Raw genomic sequence first — 24603 nt, 5'->3', positions numbered from 1 at the left:
AGGCCTGAGGGCTAAATGTGGCCTCTATATCGTCAAACAGTCCAGCACCCAAAATTTTCAGTAATTGTTAAAAGCCATCATATAAACTATTTGAAATCAACAAGCTGTTATCTAATAGTGATTTTTGGGGAAAAACAAAAAAAAAACACAACTGTGCCCATGTTTTAATGAAACTGTCTGATGTGGAGGTTTTCATCTACTAACAGTAGGAATATGACTATATGAGGGGGAGAAAAAAAAAAACCCACTTTTGCTCACAGCTTATTTTTGTCTTACAGATATTAAAATCCCATCAAAAAAAGATTTTCTTGTGAGCGTGCATGATTGTGTTGCTGTGCACTTAATGAGTTAACTTGTCTGATATAGAGGGGGGTAAGAAAAAGAAAGAGAAATCTGCCTGCCAGTAACCAATCATACCAGGTCAAGCTGAAAATGGTCAGATCCTCTTCACCGGCTGAGTGGCTGCAGCATCCCTCATTCTGACTACGTTTGCCATTATGCTGCCAAATATGCTGTACTTCTAGATAGTGCAGCTCATACAAAACCCATTTCCAACGAGTCAGTGCACAGCATTATATTTCAGCTCAAACGCATAAACAGTGAGACAAGTAGGAATATCGCTGTCCAAAAAAAGAGAAGTAAATTGAGTGATGATCAAGTACCTGCTCTCTCATTACCTCCATGAACCAGTACTACAGAATATTATTATGCTGATGTGGACAAATGTTTTGGTACCCTTCAATAAGAGGAAGAACAACCAACAATGGTCAGTAGACCCTTACAGTGTTTTTGATTGTGTGTTCAGTTGAGAATGAGAATATATATATATATATATATATATATATATATATATATATATATATATATATAAATAAACATATGCAGACTTGTCAAACAGCTCCAGGTTTCCCTCATCTGTCACGAGGACGGATGACAGGACCCAGGACAAGCATTTTGACAAATCCAGCCTGACCTTTTTTATGATTTGCTTTCATCAATGGAGTCAGCTCAACCAGTTTGGCTCAAACGTTGATGGATGGTGCGATCTGACACTGATGAACTTTGACCTTGGAGCTCACCTTGAGCCTCTTTAAAAGTTGCTCTGGGCTCTTACTGGTTACTGTTCCTGTTGTGGTCACATCCAGGGAGGTTGGCTACAGTCCCTGGGACCCTAAACTTCTGAATTAAGTTTGCATCTGTGGTCACAGGAACATCAAGCTGCTTGGAGATGGTTTTATAGCCTTTACCTTCAACATGCTTGTCTATAGTTCTCTTTCTGATCTCCCCAGACAACTCCTCTGGTATTGTGGCGTTCACCACACTGAACATGGACCAGAGAAAGCAAACAGCAGAGTGGTCGCCTTTAACCCTTTAAATACACTTGTGATACTAATAAGATGACTTAGTTTAGTTCAACATGTTTTCATATTTTCAATCTTTTCATCATTATTTACTGGTACTGAAAAAAAAAATCAATTTAAATTGTTTTCATTTTATCAACTCTGTCCAAATTATTGGGCAATTAAGTGAGAGCTAAAAAAAACTATTTAAATGTTTTTAATTTTAGCAATTCTGTCCAAATTATGGGGCAATTAAGAGAGAGCTAAAAATAAATACTTCAGTATTAAAAACAACTTGCAGGGTTCTTTTTTGGCTCCTCCATCTCTTCTATGTATACATTTTGTTTAAATGTGTTGAAGATAAAGTCACAATATTACTTTTTTGCAATGGCCAGATAACTAAATCATCAACAGCCATTGTCGCTATGAAATACCACAAAGAAACCACAAATTTCCCCAAAAACATCACATTGTGCTGTCAGAGTCAGCAGTAAATTACAATGATCAACCATCTGAGTGAAGGTTAACTTTACTCTTTACTTTACTTTACTCTTTTAAATTCACTCTTTAACAGAAAAATATATACCCTCATCGCATCTTACTGTGTAAGTACTTGGACGTCAAATCATCCTTATATTTTTCTCACAACAAAAGATGTTGCCAGGAAACTTGGCCGAAAACTGTCTTGGCAGAGACTTGCCAGACACCTGTCTGAGCTTATCCTTCTTGCCCTATCGGCTGCCAGTTAATCACAAAATACTACTATCTGTGCACTAAGACTTGGGCATCTCAGGCACAGTGCATCCTTGGTTCTGTTCCTACCTTACTGGGCATTCCTCTAAAGTGTCACAAAGGGAAAAACATCTTCATTACATCTCCCCTCTCCACAGGGGTTCCCCAAGGCTTGGTACTTGGGTCCCTTCTTCTTCTCTCTGGGTCAAATCATTTGATCACAGTTTCCTCATATCATTGCTGCAGATGACGCACAACTCTCTCTCTCTCATTCCCGCTGGACAACAGTCTTGGCATGAATCTCAGCTCATCTCTCTGACCCGTCTGCATGGATGCAGGATGACCGCCTCCAACTTCACCCATATAAGACTGAGGTCCTGGTTATTCCTGCCTCAATATTGACATAAATAATGCCTCTACTACTGTTGCTCCAACAAAAGTCATAAAGAACCTGGCTATCATGTTTGATGCCCAGCTATCCTTCTCTGACAGTGTTGCCTCAAGATCTCGGCTGTGCCGCTTTGCTCTCTACAACATACAAAAGATGTAACTGACGTCTGCAGCGACGTTACCGACGTCTGCAGCGACGTTACCGACGTCTGCAGTGACGTAACTGACGTTTGGAATAAGACCTTATCTGACACAATACGGGCCCTGGTTATATCCTGCCTTGATTACGCCAACACCCTCCTAGCTGGTCTTCTAGTTGTGTGATCAAACCACTACAAAAGTCTCTTCTTTAAAATCAAACAGGGTCATGTCACACCTCTGTTCACTGAGCTTCACAGGCTACCGACCGGCCTTGCCCTCTCCTCTCACAAGGGGATCTCAGTTGAGACACTTCTCTCACGCCGGTCCTCAATTGTGGAACGAGTTACCAGCGGCTGCAAAGGCAGAATAGTTTCTCTCCACGTTCAAGGTGTAGAAGACGTTCCTCTTCCAAGACCACCCTCTGTTGTGAACTGCACTCCCCATTTAACTTCCCAAATGGCACTTGAATGTTGCATTGGCTGCACTTACTGGAATACTGGCTTATCCGCATGTACGTTGTGATCTACTATGTTACTGTGCTTGACTGTATCCCTCTGTTAATGTCAACAATTAGATATGTCCCCATACATATAAAAACAGTCATTTTATTTCACTAGATCAGTGCATCAAAAAAGGAATTGTCCACTTAAACCTACCTGGGTATAGTTCAGCGGCTGCTGTAAGGAAGGCATGATGTGAGAAAGGCCGCCTGCTTTGAGGAGCGTCGACTCCGGGATGATGACAGTCCCGTTCACATTGACAGCTGTGATTGGTTTGTTGGCGAGATCCAGGGTCAGTTTACCCAGATGAGATTCTGTCCGTTTATCCGTCGACATCATTTTTGGTTTTCCAATTTTGACCGAGGTGGGTTTGCTCAGCAGCGCCGCCGCCGGTGCGTCCCCTTTGCCAGTCGTGGTACCTGACGTGTTGTAAATGACTGCATTGTTGCAGCCCTCTATTGTCTGTTCCAAGATTGTCTGATTGTTCATTTTGATGCGTTTGAATTTAAAGTTGCTCTCCCCTGGGTGACACCTCTCATTGTGCTCTGTCAGGGTGTCAAACTTCTTAGTGTTGAAGTTACAGACAGCGCACAGGTACAGGGGGTTGAGGATGACATTTGGATGGTTGGCGTCCACATGCTCTTTGAAAGTGTTGAGATTCTGTGTGGAAAAGGTGCAGTATTTGCATTCATACCCTCCCTGCTGTTTCCGCTGAGGTTTGGACTCCGGCGGGTCGGCTGCTGGTTTATCAGGAGCCTTGGGGGTGTCTGAAGCTTTGTTGCTCTGATCCAAGTCCATGGACGGCTCTGCTGGTCCAACTTGGTCTGTATTTAAAGGCTGCTCCTGAATATGGTTCTCTGGTGTGGTCTAGAAAAGGAGAAGGTGTATGAAATCAAAACAGTTCATCAGTTGGACCATTCCCAGAGTCCTACATGTATACAGTACCAAAGGTTTGGATACTACCCTCTGGTTTTAAATGAGTAGGCACATTTGATCTTTTATACAACACTAAATGTAATTCAAGTCATTGCATTTTATATACCGTATTTTCCGCACTATAAGGCGCACTGCATTATAAGGTGCACCTTCAATGAATGACATATTTTAAAACGTTTTCCATATATATGGCGCACCGCACTATAAGGTAGGGCTGGGCGATATGGCAAAAAAAGTGATCACGATTTTTTTTCCCATATTGAATGATCTCGATTTTTAATCACGATTTTTTTAAATCAGAAGATCCCCCCTCCCTTCTGGAATAAAATAGAAAGAAACCAGAGATTAGTTTTTTTTTATTAACAAATAAAGCAAATAGCATGTTTTAACAAGAATCCAGAATGCTACCAGTGGTACCCACCGAAAAAACTAGGGATGCACCAAAATGAAAATTTGAGGCCGAAACTGAAGCGGAATAAAATGTAAAGACTTGGCTGAATACTGAGTACCGAATAGCCTACGGAATGCGGTTGTTCACAGTTTTTCATTTATTTTGCCATTTTTTTCACAATTGCATAGATAAAATTGCAATGACATTACTAAAAACAAAAACAGTAAACTAATGAGTTGAGCCACTGTCAAGCAGCTGGCCATGCTGTTGCTTAAATTGACCAAAAGGTGGCTCTCTAACATCACAGTTTGTTTACTGTGCGTGACTCTGACACTGGTTAGTAATTAAGGAGTTAAAACTCACTCGCCACTTACAGGACTCAGTAGCCAGCAGAAACGGCAGTTTTATTACATTTATTAACTGTAGTACCGCTATTATGAGAGGTTATTTCTCACAGTATTAGCCTAAAGGGACTTAAGGCTGATTTATGGTCCCGCGTTACACCAACGCAGAGTCTACGGCGTCATCTGGTGAGCTCTGCTTGTTGCCTCCGCGCTCCGACACAATCACTCCGCTGAGCGCACGCGCACACACACACACACGCACGCACACACACACCCATGTCGGGGCCGCGGAGTTTCTGAAGTCGGCGCCGATGAGTAATTTGTGGTACAAGCAGAGCGAATCACAACTTTAATGAGTGCGGTTCGAATACACAATACATCCATCACGAAGGGCATTTTGTGAATCCATCACACCCTCCTCCTGTACACTCGGAAGAAGTTGTCCGGCGAAACAAATAAATAAATAACCGCTAACCGTGAGTCCCGGTCGGCTCGAAGCTAAGCTAACGCTAGCCTGCGGTTGTTGTCTTGTAGTTTTATTCTCTCTGGTCACGCTTGCTCCCACCAGTGCAGGGGAGGCAGATGTGACTACTTTACTGCCTATGGTCATGCAACTTGCCGCGGCATGTCATGCATGATCAATTAATGCAGACAGCGCGGTGCCAGGAAAGCGGGTTGTGATTGGTTGTCGTGCACTTTGCTGCAGCATGTTTTGCACGTGATCGAGAAAGTAGACCCACAGCTGATCACCGTGATCGAACTTAATTTGATCGCGATCACAAATCGAGATCGTATAATCGCCCAGCCCTACTATAAGGCACACTAAATATATTGTAAAATACCGTACTATAGTGGCTGGGGTTGAGTTACGTATCTACCTGATGGAGCTGCTACAGGAAATGCTACAAAATGCTACAAATGCAAAAAAAAAAAAAAAAAAAAAAAGAAGAAGAAGAAAAGTACTGTATATCAAACTTTATTAACAAAATAAAAACCAGCTTTGCTCCGTCTCGTCAAAGTCGCCATTAGGCGAGTCAGCGTCGCTGCTGTTGTCTTTAACGTATCTGACGATTCCTGACGTTTTTAGCGCCATTACTTCGGCGACACCAACTACATTACCCACAATCCCCCTGACTACAGTAACAGAAATTACCGTAATGATCATATATAAGGCGCACTGCCGGTTTTTGAGAAAATTAAAGGCTTTTAGGTGCGCCTTATAGTGCGGAAAATATGGTAATAAAAGAGATGAAATTAACAAATTGCATCCAAAACACGAACACCCATGAAAATAAAGAAAACTTAGGAGAAACAGCGTTTTGATATAAAAACCTATAAATCAGTTCTCTCAAATTATTTAAAAAAAAAAAAATCATTATTTTTAGGTAAAGAAATGCTCTTGCAAGACAGAACCTCCATGTTATGCGATTCTTCCTCGTCGTCGTCGAGCTCCACCGCGGTCCTCTCCGGTCGGATCATACAGGGAGTAGAGGCCTTGCGTCGACTGGACATGATGGTGGTTCCTGGGTTTGTCCCGGAGGACAGCGTCCCTCTCTTGGTGCCTTTACCTGGCCAGAGATGTGGTTATTGAGGCTTTTGCCGTGGATCAGGGTCCAGGGCGCAGGACTATTTAGAAAATAGCCCTGAGGTCCAGAAGTACAACCAGGGGGACTGACTGCAAATACAGGACGAGGCTTTATTTGGGAGAGCTCAGGGATTCTGGGATTGGACTCCGTAGCCAAAAAAGGTCCAAAGAACTGAGATAAGATTAGTGGCTACAGAGAAAACCAGGCTGTCAGTGGTGAAGGTTTGGTGGTCGTGTTACGTTGGCTGGGCTCGCCGACAGCGTCCGCTCCAGCTCTGGCTGAACTCCTGGAACTTCATGACAGGATGCAGCCTGGAAGAGACAGAAGAGCCGGCATGTGAGTGTGTATTAGGCCTACAATTCTTTTATCCCTTTGTATGTACTATGAAAACTATCAGAAATATGTAAAATCCATGTTCCTATATCCGCTGTGGAATTTTATTTTAGTATAAAAAACACAAATAAGAAAAAAAGCTGCTAATTATTTGAAAATGGATCATGGGAGGAAATAAGTAAGCTGTGTTGTGATTTGTTGAGAACAGGAATGGGTGGGCGGGTGGAGGCGGGTCCAAGACAAAGAACCTGTGTAAAGCACACGCATTTAGCAGCAAGCATTTGTGTTGAAGGTGCATAAAAACAATCTTTTGTTAAGGTCACATCTCCTGCAGACCCACCAACACTAGAAAGCCGTCCCTCATCACACTCTCACTGCTCTGTAAACACATGCAGCTGACAGGTCTGCCGCTGTCAGAGAGACAAGTTGTTCTGAGAAATACTGACTAATCCTTCAGACTGTGCTGCAAAATGTGAAGTAAATGACCTAGAGATAAATCTTTAAAAGACAAGAGCTTCTTTTATTTGGATCTTTAGGGAATGACGCTTCATCCAGAGAGGCAGCGTTCACAAAAAGTTGAGGGATACTGAGACGAAAAAAAACTTTCCTTTAATATTGGAGACTAATGAGTGGAGACAGAGAAAAGCTCATCTCACTGAAATAGTCTATTGATATTCTGTAGGCCTCACAGAAGCCTTAGACTCATATTCACATGAGTAAAAATCAAATAAGTCAATGCAGCAGTGGTGCTCCTCCATCAGGACATAATGAGGTTACCAAAAAAAAAAGTAACCACAGAGGACAAGTCCTGCTGTAAACCAAAATCTTCACACACACATTCACACAACTCATTTCATGCGTTAAAAAATATGTGAAGACGGCGTCTAAAACCACCAAAGAAAGATGAGCCAATCATACGTATACGAGTATGGGATCCAAGGGTATTCTTTTATCTCTCAATGCACCGTGTCAACACGTACGAGTGTCATGTACTGGACCGCTCCAACCAATAAACATGAATAAAATAACGTAGCCTCTAAGACTTGAATACTGTCATCCACAAGTTAACTCGTCCCGAGATATCTCAACTCTTCTCACAACCCACTGAGGCATCATTAGAATGCAGCCTCATTATCGTGGTGTCGCTATAGCAACGCTGGATGTAGTGCTGTAGTGAAGTGGCCGCTTTATCCATGTCACTGGCAGAGACTGTACATACAGTCACCACTGGTGTGAATGTGTAATTGTGTTTTTATATTATATATATTGAAATTATTGGAAAATTAAAGAATTTTGCTGTAATATGAGTACGATGTACATTTTCATAGATTGAGAAATCCAAACGTTAGACCCAGCAGCACAAAGGATAGGATACCAATTTTGTGAACAGAGGCAGAAAGCTTTAGGCAGACTGCAGAAAGGATTAGTCTGGAAGCAAGAGAGCGGCTACAACCCTCTGATTCTGCTACCCACCTTCAGTTACTGAACTGATAAAACCACAGTAAATATGGAGCTCATACCAGGGCGTAAATACAATTGCATAAAGTAACATATTAGTGCAACACTTGCTGTCAGTGCTTTTTCATGTCTAGCATTGCCCAATATTCAGCAAACATCTGGTAGGAGTGAGGAGATCCATCTGTCAGCTGCATCTGAAGTGCCACTTTACCCGACCTGCTGAACTTCAGCTGCCTCTCTGCTGATACGGCCTTAACACTTTCGGTGAAGAAAGAAATCACTAAGTTGTAGCGGTATCGTATTGTGTTGCATCTTCAATAACAAAGCAGAAAGACAGGAAAGTCCTTTATGGAATTACCATAACGACGTGCATCAAGTTTGATTCTCTTAAAAGCTGGCTAAGACTTTTGCCCAGTGGATGAGATCTGATGCCGATTTAAATTCTAAACAAGTGCCTACTGTGTCTGTGATGTAAAAAGAAAAAGAAAAGAGAAGTGCCTGCAACATGTGAGATTGTGAGCAAAGCCTGAATCTGAACATTATCTGGAACAATACAAACAACTCTGTTGGATGGAGTTGTCGTAGTCAAACATGTGTGCCTAAAATCCCAAACAGAGAGGAAAGCCTGAGTAAATACTGATGAAGACTGAAGATACACACAAAGCCTCTTGTCTGTTCAGTGGAGGAAGAGCTTTCACACTCTCCTGCTGACTTGGCTGACTACTTGGGAGCACCAAAGACAGGGCATTTATAATCTCTAGAATCCAGCAGACCCATATCAAACCTTATAAAATGCAAGTACAGTATTCTTATATTAGGACCTCATGACTCAGCTCCTACAACAATATTCCAACATCCTTGGAAAAAAAGATACTGAGGTGTTGTGATTTTTTGTGTCAACAGACATCTCAGCCTGCTGACTGAACTTTCTTCATAATGTCATCAACTTCCCTCTAAACTACTTTGTCTAACAAGTCAGTGTGTAGAGAGAGCAGAGACACGAACTCCCTGCTGTCTGGATGCTCATTAAACTTGTATGAATAGTCGGCCTGGCAGCATCTTGTCTGGCCGTCTGTCAGTCTGTTGTCTGGACGCTGATTGCTGCATTGTAATAGTAGAGCCAGATTTCTAAAAGGAAAGAAATCTGAAAACAAACATAAAAAAAAAAAAAAAAAACTTAAAAAACCTAATTGTACATGGCAGCAAAGACATTTATTGACCCTGACAGTAATAACTTTAAGCTATACACTGGTCATTCTGGGCATAACAAAGCAGCAATCAATACAAATCCTGCATTCTACTGATCCAGTGTGAAGTCAGACCGGTGATGTGACATGTCAGAAATGTAACGGGACACTAGCAAGAAGGAAACACAGAACAGAGGAGTCACGTAAGCACGCTCACCTCGTCTCTCATTTCAGAGCTCTATTAATTTAATATCAAAAAGAGGTAGGGACTAAGGAAAAGTGTTAATAAAAGTTTGCTTATATCCACACCACCTATCTAGCCGGACATTTAATGTAAGGCAATTCTAGCAAAGAAGTTTGTTAGAAGGCAAAATAGTTAAAAAACTGGTAAAGTCTTGATTGGGTTCATTGCCATTTGTAAAGAACAAACAAATCTGGAGCAATAACAATAATAATACAGTCAACTGAGTGCCAGAATTTGCAGGCATGCGCTCATGAACATAGTAGGGTCCGAGTGGCAACCTGCTCAGGACCCACACTACCAACCATACAGTATACGAGCTGGTCTGTCACAAGACACACAACAAAGTCAACAAGCGGAGGGGAAAACAGTGCAGAAATTGCACTGACAATGACACCAACAATGACCTGAATTTAGTGTTACCTTAAATGACAGTTTCTTGAGTCAAATTTTCTTTTATTAGAAAAAGAAATCTCAGAACCAAATCATGCCATTTTGTCTGCTCTGCTCTAAGAGGTGTGTTCCTCCATTTACATCTTCTTTCAGGTTGGATTTCCCTCCTGGCAGCTTGATCAACAAGTCAGCTACTGCAGGCAGCGAGACAATGCATGCGTCGGACTTGTGTGGGTGAGGGGAAGCACCGCCGCGTAATACAACGTGTCCCACCAGGAGGGAGATGGAGGCAGAATTTTGGACTGTTGCAGAATTAATTTAAATCTCATCACGCGGCTCCTCTGGAGGAAAGCGAAGTGCTGCACTGTGTTTGAGAGCTTGGTATGTTCTGCATAGCAACAGAACGGTGCTACTTTTGCTGGGCTGGTACAAAGACTCAGTCTGGATCAGTGACCTGAATCCAGTCTGTACCACATTTCTATGCATAGCAATTACCGGACACATTTCAGAAATGGTGCATGAAAAGGTTGTTTTTTTTTTAACTTGCACCTTGCATATTTGTCGGACCACTTTTCCCCTTCTTTAAACCACACATTTCCTATGACATTGGACGTGAACCTTTCTCCAACGCTTGCCAATGATTCTTAGTGGTGTCAAGCTCACGACTCTGTGGAGTCCAATTTGTGTGTAAAAACAACATCTCATGTTCCTGAACTACCCTTTTATGTAGTCAATTATGTCCTTTTTATCTTGGAAAATGTTAAAGAAGGAGGGGGAAAAAAGAAAAAAAGATGACATTCTACAAATTCAAGCAGTAAAATGACCTAACCAGTATAAAGCAACCACTGATCCAGTGGAACGGGGGACATTTGGACTCACCAGATCACATAACCCCCCTCCTCAAAGAAAATAGGGATCACCACTATTCTCGCTTGTTTTAATAATGCACTGAACTGAACTTTTTAACACAGTTTTACTTATTTCAGCTTCCTCCCTAAAATTTTTGTTCGCTTGATTTGACCTTCCTGACTAAAAGCTTTTCCTCAACCACAGATTTCATCCTGTGACGTGGTTGTGTAAGGGCTGAGAAGTACCTCACTGCATCATTTAGGATTCAATAACTTGTGACCAGCTGGAACATATCAATCACTGCAGTGCTTTCTGAACTATAACACTATATATAAAACTAAATCCTCCTCACCATAACATGCCAACATCACTATAATGACCTTGACCTGCTTCAGCAGGACAATTTGCTCCACCAATGTCCGAAAACTGCAAAGAAAAAGGCATTAGACGTATGGCGAAGGCCAAATGTTGGTCTTGCTTCCAACTTCCACTCCAGAACCCACTCTAATCAAGCATCTGTGAGGGTTTGCAGGAACAAAACATACCACAGAAACCACATCCAGCAACCCACAGGACACAACGTTCCTGCTGCAACATTTCCGTTCCGTCCAACACGGGTCACTCTGAGGGGTCCTGAGTCTGAGCCAAACACCAGCATACCAGGTTGAAGCCAATGTTTGAGTAAGAAAAGCTGAAGTTCCTGCAAGGGGATTTTTTTTTTGGACCACTTCAGGTAAAATGATATAAAAAGGCAACACATGTACGGTATTTATAATTAGGACGGTAGGCATAGCCACTATGCTGACGGCGCCAACAAAACAACATTTGAAACAGGAGGTCCCGTTGTTATAAGGCACCTCCACAGCTCCTCCGGCATGGATCAGTCAGAGGACCCAGGAGCCACAACAGATCATTTTAGCCTGTTGATGCCTGTTTTTGACCAACTAAACATTGGTGCTGGTGCCAGGCCGGCACTAGAACCAGGTCCAACCAGTTTTAACAAAGAACTGACTTGCTTTTCCACTGGCCGAGAGCACTGGAGCACCACAAATCTACTTCATTTATTATGTCACCAAAGCAGAAGCAGTAAATCCTTAAAAGGAGGACAAAATCTCTGAACTACAACCAGGGTTAAATTAATTTCAGTATGTCCAGACAATGACCCTGAACATAAAAATCTTGTTACGTGTCTGAAATTGACTACATGCAACTTTCCGTCAACAACATCTTCGGTGGAGATGTATTAGTAGGCGTATTTTTTGATTGCATGGTTAAACCAGTAAGAATACATCTAGAATTTCCCGGTATGATATACGTTTTAACGTCAAAGAGGTTGTTTAAATATGGCGGTCACATTGTTTTGGTTGGTTAGAAAAATGACGGCCCTGGGCATGACTTAGTTGTACTGTCTTGCATCTGGCCCAGAACGATTTTGGGGCCAGCGTAGCACCAGTTTTCTTGGCACAGAGTCGGCAGTTAAAAAGCAACATTCTGGAGGATGGTTAGAAAGATTTGATCAGAACGATCAGAATGAATGTTAAGTCAAAAATAACTAGCATCATAGGTTGACATAAACTGACTAAAATAAGGTGGTAGTATTCCAGCCAGCTTCCCAAGCCAGCTCATTTACAACATGGTGCTGTGTAATATGAGTAAAAAAGGGCTCAAACAGACACTTTCAAAAAACTATAGCGCTCCGGATCCCACGTGATCTATTTTGTTTACAGGGCCATTGTGGCAGGAGAGAGAACTGCTCATGCAAATCAAGTCACGGCGTAATTTTGAACTTCTGAATGCCCGAGTTTACCACGCATTTCAATTCAAAGGATATTGAAAACTATGTTGCCAAACTTGTAAGACTCCATATTATTGACAATTGACAAATTGTACAATGCCCCGGGAGTATTTTTTAAAAGCATCAAAACTGCAATGGAGCTGCCAGACCTCCAATACCTCAACATCTACAACTACCTGATCAACTTTCTTTCATCCTACTCCTGGGATTCTCTCAAAAATTACAAAAGCCTGGAGGGGTATAAATTGACATTATGCCCTGGATTTGTGAACAACTTTCAGCTTTTGATACTGTCAGCAAAGGATTATTTTATAATCACTGGAGGGGGGTACGTGTCACTTAATTCATTTAACTAACAAAGGCGCTAAATAAAAACAACACCAGCAGTCAATGTAGGCTAATGCAATTGGCATGTTAATTAGAATCAAATTTTACTGTGGATTTTCGCCAGATAAATTAGACTGTGTGTTTACTGTTTGAATTCAATTTTAAGGCACCACCTCATGCATTAATTTCATACATCTATGATAAATAGTTATCATAAAGTTGCCTTTTTTTTTTTTTAAGTCAAGTGAGTTATTCACAAAGACCAAATGGCGCTGAGTTGAAGGCATGGATAGTGAACAGAAAGGATGGTGTGCTTGGAGCCCACTGCAACTGCTAAGCTGGATTCAGTGAGAGCTGCTTTCATGCGTCGGCTGTTTTGTCCGCACGTTTTATGGCAAGAATCTATTTATCTCGCCCCTCTGAATCTTTAGGAATTCGATAAAAAGCTCTCTCCGTTTTCCTTTTTCCTAATATTCTGGCATCCCCGTCCACAACAGCTATCGCGCATTGTTACTACCGTTTACCAGCGCAAAAACTTCCTTCTTTCCTGCTTCAGCCTTACTGCCAAAATGGCGGCATTTACATTCTAGTGTTGACACTGGGACGTCACAGTCCAGAGCTCTATGGGTGACATCATAGGAGATTTGTCCAAACAAGATGGGGATCTCAGTGTGTCCCACAGTAATCTTTAGAAGTAAGACTTTGTAATAAGGTTCTGGAGAAAAGAAAAAAAAAGTCTGAAAGTTGCTAAATCCAATGAGCATTTCTTATGTGCATGATAGAATATTGATCTTGTGTGTGTGTGTGTGTGTGTGTGTATTAGAAGGGAGAAACAGAGACTGTGCCGAATTAATGATCTGCAAGACAAAGACAAAACCAAAAAGCAGCCTACTGTAAGACTGTGTGAGAAAACCTGGAAATATACAAAAATCGAATTGATTTTACAGAACATACAATATATTATCTGGACACATCAGTTATTTCTGCAGTATGCATGCCAAGTTTTTAGTAAACCATCAATTGGACATTTTGAGAAATATGCATGTTCATCACTTCTGTGATCTTACTCATGTTGCCTTTATACACAGTATAATGGAAACCTTTTCAAACCGGCTCCCCTACTTTTGATCAAAAATCCAGTCCTCATTCTCATTTTCACCACATTGAAAACATGCACACTTTTCTCTAATTACTATTGCCCATTTCCTCACTGAACACATAGGCACACCGGCATACGTACAAAGGGCAAGCTGTAAAAGTGTCCTCTAAACTGCAGCTGATGGTTGGGTTACTATGGTAACACTGTAACCAACAGAAAGCATGCATGGGTGTGTGCTTCCAACCAGGAGCAGGAACCCCACAGGTCAGTTATCGTCATGACAGCGACAACATCTGAAACCCCGCTCCACTTCAGCTTTTCAGCGTGGCAGGGAATGCAGCTTATCCTGGACTTGCTGACAACTCTTTACACTTAAAGTAGGACTTTATGGGGAAGACAAATAACATTTCAATTGGCAAATACTTGTGTTTTTTATGAATCATTTCATCAGGGGTACAGGTTGGTGTAAGATCCACTTTTCTTTGAAAGCCAGGAATGAAACCATTTAAGACGAGCGTTGTGCCACCGTTCCTGAACACTTTGGCACTGCAATCCAGCAAAGGCCTCACAGCAAACCATTTCACGAAATGAGGGCCGGGTCTGGTTCTGTGTCACCCTGCTATTTGACCTGTAGTCAACACACATAATGTCATGCACCACCTAAAGCTGTTTCAGATCAGCTTGGTTGCAACCCAAAGTGACCCTGAGAAAAGATTAGCACACCACTGGGAATGTATTTTGGCTGCACAAGGGACTGAAAATGGTTGTGGGGCAGAATTTCATTACAATAAAAGTTCCTCTTGGACTTCCAGGATAATGCCCCCCCCCCCCCCCCCCCCCCCCCCCATTCCCCCAAAACTTGGTTTTGTATTCTTATTTCCACCTCCTTTTGTCCACCAGGACTGCTCCTCCCCAGGCCTCACATTTTTCTTTTCCCCCTGTCCCCCACGACCCTTGAATAAAGCCAGCCAGCCACACCGATACAATCTCTCTCACTTACTGTAGCAGTCACAATATCACAACTCAAGAGCTTCGCCAACTTAAGATTCTCATGCTTGTTTTCCTGGGAAATCAGACTTTTCACTTACAACAGGTGTAATGAGGAGGAATGACATTTGCGCTTTACCAGAAGCCTTCAAATTGGCATTTTGAAAAAACTTCTTTTGCACGTTGACAATACAGTAATCTGGCGAAATATATATATCGTTTGGCAATCTGGTGCTATGTTTGTATACTGTATGTACCTGAAGCGTCTCCAGCCAAGTATTTTGTGCTCGCCCTGTGCTTCAGGCACCATTCATTGGTCCTGTGCGGCTCGATTTCTCACCTGTCAATCTCTCCCCTTCCCTGCAGTGGGTGTGGCTTGTGAATCGTCGCCTGCCTTTCCCCACTGGTCTCAGGCGGGCTGGAGGCGTGTATCCAAAATCTTGCACTGACGAGGTGGTGCACTGCAGAAGGTCTTTTATTAAGCCCCCCCCCCCTCTCCAAACTTGAAATCTGGAGCACAGAGAGATTGGACTGTGGAAAGCAGTCTACTCACGTGCTCAGGCATGAGTGGCTTCCATGACACATACACTGCTGCGTGCATGTGCATGAATCCAACTTCTTCAACTTCCATCTGATGATTTTTTAATTGTTAAGTTAGTAAGTTCTAAAACGCTGCAGTGGCTGTGAGAAACAAGCCCAAACCTTCATCCTGGCTGCTGGGTAGTTTAATACATGCTTACACATGCAGAAGTGCACCACTGTGCAAATTGGTTGCACCCATACACTTAAATAATAATCAATGCAGCAATGAAGCAGTGAGGTCTTTAATAAAATACAGTGATCTACTGCTGATGAAGTGACTGGGTATAGATTTGGATGGTGCAGGCCTTAGTGAGTATCATTTCTACAAAAACAAAACAAAAAACCTATCTACCCATCCTGCAGGCACGGTGGTAGGGCATTCGGACTCTTTAATTTCTTTGTTACGTGCCACCTTTACTTTGCTTTGAATTTCCAAAATGTTAAATATTGAAAATGTACATTAAATTTTCTGCTTATATTTTCTCCCCCGGTCCGATAAGATTTTGCAGGGAACTAGCTGCCAACACAATAAGAGATCGAATTTAGTTTAGTGAACACGCAACACCATCATGCGTGAGACCTGTTGTGTGTTTTACCTGGAAAAGTTGATGCTGTGATGCGACGTTTCCAGGAAACACATTCTCTTGAGCTAGCGAGTCATTTACGCTGAAAATCGACACCAACGTGGAGAATTGTTTTTACACTCTAAGTCGCCTGGCAGGTTTTCATCGGCTTTTAATGCTTTCACTCTTCCCTTCTCCCTTCATCATTCTCATGAAGAGCCATTCACCTGCTTCTTCGTTTGTCTCTCTCTGGCTTCACACCTTCCCTCAATCACAGCTCCCTCCCTGCCCTTCCCTGCCTCTCTAATTCCCTCCATCACACTCTCCCGCTCAGCTCCACCTACAGGTGATGAGCTCATCTCTGTGGTTGCCTGAGTCACCGAACAACTCGCCTGAGAAGCCGGCGGAGGCGCAGTGGAGAAGACGACCTGAGCCGCAAACGCTGGAACAAAAGCACTGTGTAGATGTTGGTGATGTCATCACAGAGCCCAGCTGAACACGACAGGCCGAGCTGACAACAAGCTCCGTCCTCCAACCCGAGATGACTCACTCCAGCGCTTCACCAGGAGAATGGATGGCCATTATACAGCTCTGTGTTGGACGTGGAAATGTGATGTGCGGTCAGGAAATGGTGGATGTTCCTGATGAACATGAACAACATAAGCGTGTTGAAACCTTCCACTGTTTATATAACTCTGAAAATATCAGCCATGTACCCCTTACAGTATTTCTGTCAATACAACTTGAACAAGTAAAAATAAAACTATTACAATAGAACACATGGGCATGTTTTTAAGGTACAGCTATATAAATTAACCACAAGCCCATCAACAACATCTGGAGACTGAGCAAGCCACTAAATGTGCAATGAGACCTTTAAAACATAAAACAAACTACTACTACACCTTCCTGCGCCAAGTTGTCTCTAAAACAGGGCAGCGTGATGTATGATGTTAAGAAAATTACATATTTTTTCATAAAATGTTTAATGTGTGATCAAACTAAAAAAAAAAAAAAAAAATTGATGTTGACTGGAAAATGGGGTACTTACTTTGACCACTAACTACGCTGTGTGTGTCAGAAAACACTGTGCTGTTAACCCTCTTCCCTGGAAGATGGAAAACCAATCAAAACTACAGTAATGTGACTAATTTCAAAGAATCAGTGCAGGAGCACAAAAATCACGTACAAGTACCTGTCAAACTTCATTTATCAGACACAAACTGAATTTCACAGAGAAACCTGAGAAACCCATTCCTTTGTCCATATCCTGCCTCAGAATATTTTCTGAAAATAATCACGCTGAAATGACTGACAAACTCAACATCTGTGTTATTATACAATTCACACTAAACTGCACCTTTCCCATTCTCAGACAAACCACTGATGTTAAATTATGCAAACAAGTTTCAATTTGTGCAAAACACTAGCCACTAATTCAGCACTGTGAAACACAGTTCTGGCTTTGCTTTTATGCAGAGACCTGCATTTGGACTCAATGACCGTATCTGTTTAGCAAACACTCTTCTCTTTCGATTGCACTGTCATAATATGACAAAATTATTGATGCTTTGTGATCGAATAAATGTGGCAGACTGATTTGTTTTCATTTTCCACCGTCTGACCACGGTGAATGAACATGCGCATTTGAAGAACAAGTACATCACATCACTTCACAGCTGGATGTTGTGGCATTATGTTAACAAAGACTGATTACTTGGGCAAATATTGGAGAAAACAATAATTAAACTTTAATACAGGAAGATATTTTTTATGCCACTTCTTCCAAATATGACATTAGTTTAGATAAACCAAATAATTTAAGCAGAGCATAGCATTTCTCCTTGCGACAACGTTCTCTACGCAGTGCTGCAACAATCACTGATGCCAAAGACAAAAAAGGTAGGATGCTGACATCTGTGTACTCTCTTTAATCCCTCGAGCAATACTGAGATATAATATACCCCCCACCCCCACCCAGCCCAAAAAATGTAAACACAAACCTAATCTTGCATCTGTCAAACTAAGAGCAATTCAGTAATGTTGCATCCGACTTAAAACATCAAGGACTGTAAATCCTTGTGACATCCTCAGCACATATTTCTGACAATAGAACAATGGTCAGTAAAACCACAAACAGTCCAGTTGTCTCATTTTATTGTGAGAAGCTGTTTGCAAATATAGATCTGATATTTTCACATTGTAATAAGCACATTAGTCATGCTTTACAGTGAGGAGAAGAAGAAGAAATGGCTCCTCAACTGTCATGTGTAATTTACATAGCAATTGAACGCGTTTGAATCCACAGAAGCAGGAATGTGCTTTGATTGTTTAACCACCAATAAAAGTGATCTGCCTGTCAGTTGACATTACAAAACATTATCTTTAATTTGGCAGATCACACGTGGAAACCATGCGGAGAACAAACATGAGCCAAATGTCTCTTCCCGTGTAAAGAGCAAGAGTTCAGGCCCGGGTGAGCGGAGCCAAGTTTATACCCAGAGGAGTAGCATACAACAGGCCTGACAGGAGGGTTAACTGCACTCTGATCAAAATCACTTTCGTCTTTTTTTCGTGAGAAGGGGGAGGGGAGAGGGGTGTTGAAACTGATGATCAGAGAATGTAGAAATGCAGAACATCAAGTCATCTCACAGCTGAGAGAACAGTGCTTAACAAACACGTTTCTTGAGATGCGCACACGGCAGCTCGACAGATTTTTACTAAGAAATGTAGAAAAGGAGCATATCTGAACTCCTGCCAATTAATAAGCCCACTTAAGAGCTGATCGTATGGACCAAGTCTGACAGTCTAATCTGTAATTAAGGCCTGCGTACTGAGAGTCAACATACAGCTAGCACAAGAAGACGGCTGCTGCTACCACCGTCTCTGACTCTACTTGAAAAACTACAAACTCTTATGTGCCACAGGAGCCAACATCCTTACCACCATTTCAGATTTTCCTAACATAACTAACTTGATATCAGGGATGCCATGTCACTCATCGGCTACACACACAGCCACAGGGACCACAACAAGTATGTGAACCCCTTAGAAATTAACTTGTTTTCTGGACTAATTTGCCACAAGATGTAAATCGATCTTTATTAAGATCATACTAAATGACAAACACAATCTGCTTAAGTTGATAACATAGAAACTGTGATATTTTCTAATGTTATTTTGAAGACTTTTCCCTCCAGCACTGTGACAGTTTAAGTGGTCTGTTCAATAAAAATGAGAAACTATCATCAGCTTTAGCACAGCAATTTGTTTATTATGGTACTTGGATGAAGATTACGTCCATCGATCCATCCCCGGTTATTCCTATTCTGGGTCACTAGGATCTGCTAGAACCCATTCCAAGCTCTTTTCAGGCAAAAGGCAGGAATACACGTTGGACAGGTCAGCAGTCCATCACAGGGTCCATATAGGCAAACAACCACACTCACTGACCCTTACGGGCAATTCAAAACCATCGATTCCAAGAGGTTCACATACTTTTTATCTTGCCATGTAATTCAATTATTCATCCATCATCTACACCCACGTGTTTATTCCTATTCACAGTCACAGGGTTCTGCTGGAGACTATCCTACCTCTCTTCAAATGACAAGCAGAGCTGCACCCTGGACAGGTCTCAGTCCATCGCAGCAGCACATGCTGAAACAATCACACACACACTCACATTCACTCCTATGAGCAGCTCAGAATCCTCATTTAACCCCATTTAAGTCCATCAATTGGTATTCAAGACGAACAGACCGGAAATTAGGATTTGTGCATCCACTACCTGATACCAAAGCTTCCTTTTCAATTTGTCATTAGTATTCCTACAACACAGGACTTTGGTTTAATCATTATTTATGCATTACTATGAGAACAAAAAAAGCCAGCTGACTGTCCACATGTATCTCAAAGAAAAAAGAAGAAATTACACATGATTCAGACAGAATGCTCCTCATGTTCAATGAAGATACGACACTATCCAGTTACATGGGGGGTCAAGTAAGTAAGTGAGTCAGAGTAAAAGCCGCGGAGGGCAGAGTAAACATGACATAGTTGTTATTACGGAACATGCTGGAATGGGAGTGAGATGATGATGATGCTGAAGCTGGATAACACTTGAATGTTTCTGTGCTGAAATAAATAGACCAAACATTGTGTCACTGGGTTCATTAAGGACAGGGACACAGACACCCCCGCCCCCCTTCCCTTCCCAGTTTAAGGACTCTGAAAGTTGCTCCGGAGCCCCGGGGCGGCCCGAGCCCCGGCCCCCGGCCTGGCCGGGGGGAGCAGCACTTGTGCGGGGTCGAGTCCGGCGGAGGGGCGGCGGGCGGGGAGGGAAAGCCCCGCTGCCTCCCACATGTCCCCCCTCTCTCTCCCTCCACACCGACGTAACAACATGTCGGCGGTAGACGGCCATGTTCTGCTGGTTATATGTCGACACGTCGGAGTACGAGCACCGGCCCTGGAAAACAAGCTCCAATTAACAAGTTGGGGCGGCCGCGTCGTGTCGGCACGACACGACGCGGCCGCCCCAACTTGTTAATTGGAGCTTTGCCGCAGGTGCGAGCCGCCGCACAAGTTCAGACATGTACCAGCAACAAAACAAGTACACGCAGTCTCAACTTGGGGGGACTTTTTAGGAGAAGGAGGAGTCGGAGTAGAGAGAAACACGCACACGGGAGAGTTTTAACGGCGTCTCACCTGGCCCGGCGCTGCGGGGGGTCCTGGGGGTCCAAGCCGGGGGTCCGTCCCGGTGCACGAATCACCACCAAATCCGCCTCCCGACTCCCGCTCCCGATAACCGAGGAGACACAACAGGCGAACAGGGGAAGAGGAGGAAAAAAAAAAAAATTGGCGATCACAAGGAGGATCTACGCCAAAAGCCACATGATCGCCGACGTCAGAGTACGTATTTGCATGCCGGCGTCCGTCCGTCAGCAGCGGCGGCAACGGCGGAGCAGCAGCCATGGCGGCGCCGAGCGGGGAAAGTTCAGCAGCGGGACGGGCGGAGCCGGGCACGGCTCCGGCCGCCCGGCGGGAAGGGTGTCGGTGTCCCTGCGAAGCATGCCTGCTGCCGGGGAAATGAATGAGCCGCCTCTTGTTTGCTGTCAACTTGTCCCTTGCGGGCACCCGCCCGCCTCCGCTGTCGGCTCATTGAATATTACAGTAGGTGAAGGGGCGGTGGTTGCCAGGGTAACCCCGCCCCATAGGGCCCCGCCCCCTGGCGTCGTTGCCAGGGTAACCCCGCCCTCTGCTCTGGCCCCGCCCCCTGGCGTCGCCCCGCCCCCCCATCTTTGTGGGCGAGTGTGGTGTTTTGCACGGTGCTGCTGCAGTGCTGCCTCAGCTGCAGACCCGGATTAACTCAGTGTGGTCCCCCAGGGTGACCACACTTGAAGTCCCCCCCCCCCCCTTCTCACACACTTTACGGTAAAAAAGGGGAAATTTAGGAACATAGGTTTACATGCACGTATTGATGAAGTACATGCTCAATACTCATACTACAAATAAATGTAAGACAAGCAACCAACTAAGAGTAACACCACAGGCCAACGTAACACCACATATTAACTATCATCATGTCCATCGTATATGGTCTGTCTGGGGACTACATGCAAAACTATTATTATACTGCAGCATATGACTAAACAATCAAACAGGCCTACTGAAGTAGTTAACGGACAATAACACGTGCAATAACAATAACAAGACACGTGCAATAACAATAACAAGATGTGTAATACCTAATGTGCAATATCTATCTGTCTACCTCACACACATTCTACCTGCTTCTTTTTCTTCTTTCGCACTACTTTTACTTCCATTGCAATGTACTGTATATACTGTTCATATTTTGTAACTATATATATTTTTAACTTGCATGTGTGTGTTAAGTGTACTGCTGCTAAACAAAGTGAGTTTCCCCATTGAGGGAGAAATAAAGGATTATCTTATCTTATCTTATCTGAATGAGCTGATGTGAAGGTAGGGAACAGCACACTAATCACTCAAACGCAATTTATTATTATTATTATTATAACAACCAGGCCTGCTCACAGTAGAAATGGACTATAATAACATGTGCAATAACAAGATGTGCAATAACCATATGTGCAATATCTATTCAATATCTGTCTGTCACACACATCCTACCTGCTTTTTTGCACTGTTTTTTTTCGCACTACTTTATTTTCATTCAAATGTATATACTGTCTATATTTCGTAAATTATATATTTTTTACTTTTTTTACCCCTCCCCTGCATGTGTGTGTTAAGTGAACTGCTGCTGAACAAAGTGAGTTTCCCCATTGAGGGAGAAATAAAGGATAATCTAATCTAATATTATTATTATTATTATTATTATTATTATTATTGTTATTATTATTATTATTATTATTTTCAAGTATTTTTATTATATCATTGGTTACTGCTGTACCTGTTTGCTCTTCTTCCAGCAAATATATAGGCTGGTGCCCCTGGGCGCTCGCCCGGTTCAGTAGGATAATCTTGCCTAGCTCAGCTGGAGGCTGTCCTGCACCTCACGACAGGAGAAACCTGCAGACAGCTCTGCCTCTGCTTCACCCGCAGAAAACACGTGAACAAATCCAACTGTGATATTTCAAAGTGAGCGATCAGCAGGTGGTCGCAGCCTAAAGTGGGGAAAGTGACCTGAAACACACTCAACACACAACAGTGACCTCCACTGGATCTATTAAAGGATTGCTAACTTTGGCCTGACTGTGCAACCTTCAAGTAAGAAGCTATATATTTGGTAGATTCATTCAAAAACTCAGGGCTTTACTGATTCCATTTCTTAGTCATTAATTTTAGTCATATCCAGAAGGTCAAAGTGTGAGCTCTGTGACTCGGGTTTAACAAAGATAACAACAACAACTAACTTGGTCTGTGTGGTAACAAATTAAATTTGATTTCCTTCAATAATAGCTAATTATTCCCCTATCGGAGATGATGATGTTGCAGTAAGGCAACATCAGACAGTAAGGCTATATTATAAAAATCACTCTAAAGAGTCATCCTAATAGGGTGATGCTGTGGGCAGGAATGATCTTCTGTGCTTGTCTGCATTGCAGGGAAACTGAACATAACTCAGACTGCAGACACTCCATTGCTGCATTGTATAGAGGATGTAAAGAATGATGTCTTGTAACTTTTGCATCATTCCTTTGTACTCGATCAGCCCCAGAGGTTCCAGAGCAGTTCCCGGCACAGAGCCAGTCCTCTTCATCAGTTTAACGCTTTTTTAGTCAGTGGCTCTGTTGTGCTGCACCAACAGTTGATTGTAGATAAAGATGCACTCTCCATCACTGATTTATGAAATATGACATATCTTGCTGCAGGCACTAAGCTTTCTCAAGAAGAACAGTGTGCTCTATCCCTCCTTGTCAATGGCCCCCGTGTTGTATTTACAGTTTAGTCTGTTGTCCTCCGCCCCCTCCACCTCTTCTCCCAGGATGAAAGAAGTGTGTTCCTAAAATTCAGTCATCTCATTTGTCTTGTTCACGGTCCAAGATCCAGTGATGGTTCCCACACCAAGACACGAAGCAACCCAACAGTTCTCTGTATTCCTGTCACCTGCCCACCACAGATACACCTCAGTACTGCAGAGTAATCTTTCTGAAAATGACAGGACTCTGAGCTGTATTAGAAGTCTAAGGCCTGCAGAGTGAAGAGAGGCCCTGTGAGAATGCAGCCCCCCTGTGGGGGTCCTGTGCTGCCAATCACATACTCTGATACAAAACCCTCCAGTCTCACAAAATGATGTCTGTTTGTGGCATACACACTAATCCAGGAGATTGTTGGGGGCATCCAACGGTGTTTAGACTAAATCATATGAAAGACACTGGTACAATAAAAAGTTATGATCTTGACAGTGTCTTCCTAGGGCTTTCGTAACATGGGTTGTGAGGGCAAATGCCATGTAGGTGTTAACAGGATGTTTAAGGTATTGCAACAAGGTAGGGTGTCTTCCACAGTACTAGAACTATCTTTTGGCTCAGACTAAGGTAGAAGAGGTGCTGCACAATGTCACATAGTAGTTGGTCTGCACAGGCTTCCCTGATTGTAAGGCTGACACCATCTGGACCTTTGGCATCATTATAATTGTTCTCTCCAGGTGCCTCCTTAGAATGTGGGAGACCAGGAGATGGAGTTTCAGTGTTGGGAGATGAGATAATAGGTGCGTTTCCACTAGCCGGGGTTCAGGGTAAACCTGCCAGACAGGAACCTAACAGGGCCGACTGTCTCATCGGCCCCTTAAACCGGCCTGTCTCCATCACACTGTAGCACCACACAAGAACCTTTGACTGAACAAATAACACAGCTGACCACCAGGTGGCGGTAATGCACCTGGCCAGCAGCATAAAAGGAGATTAAAAAGAAGTATTCAGCAGAAGAATAAAGAGAAG

General features: G+C 42.9%; 1 protein-coding gene across 2 annotated transcripts in view; it reads right to left on the bottom strand.

Moving 5' to 3' along the window:
- LOC133425858 (zinc fingers and homeoboxes protein 2-like) overlaps positions 1 to 21320 on the bottom strand; it is a 28355-nt gene extending 7035 nt beyond the window's left edge. The window contains exons 1-3 of one of the 2 annotated variants that reach the window (XM_061716336.1): positions 20856 to 21320; positions 6188 to 6671; positions 3260 to 3970 (exon numbers count right to left, since the gene is read on the bottom strand). In XM_061716336.1, the coding sequence (XP_061572320.1) occupies positions 3260 to 3970; positions 6188 to 6286 (810 nt within the window). In that variant the 5' untranslated portion in view covers positions 6287 to 6671; positions 20856 to 21320. The remainder of the gene's footprint in view (positions 1 to 3259; positions 3971 to 6187; positions 6672 to 20855) is intronic. The other variant, XM_061716335.1, reaches the window with a different exon arrangement.
- Between the last annotated feature and the right edge of the window lie 3283 nt (positions 21321 to 24603).

Source organism: Cololabis saira, chromosome 3, assembly GCF_033807715.1.
Source record: "Cololabis saira isolate AMF1-May2022 chromosome 3, fColSai1.1, whole genome shotgun sequence".
In the NCBI taxonomy this organism is placed as follows: Eukaryota; Metazoa; Chordata; class Actinopteri; order Beloniformes; family Belonidae; genus Cololabis; species Cololabis saira.
Note: the sequence above shows the minus strand (reverse complement) of the source record. Positions and strands in the feature narration are given on the sequence as shown.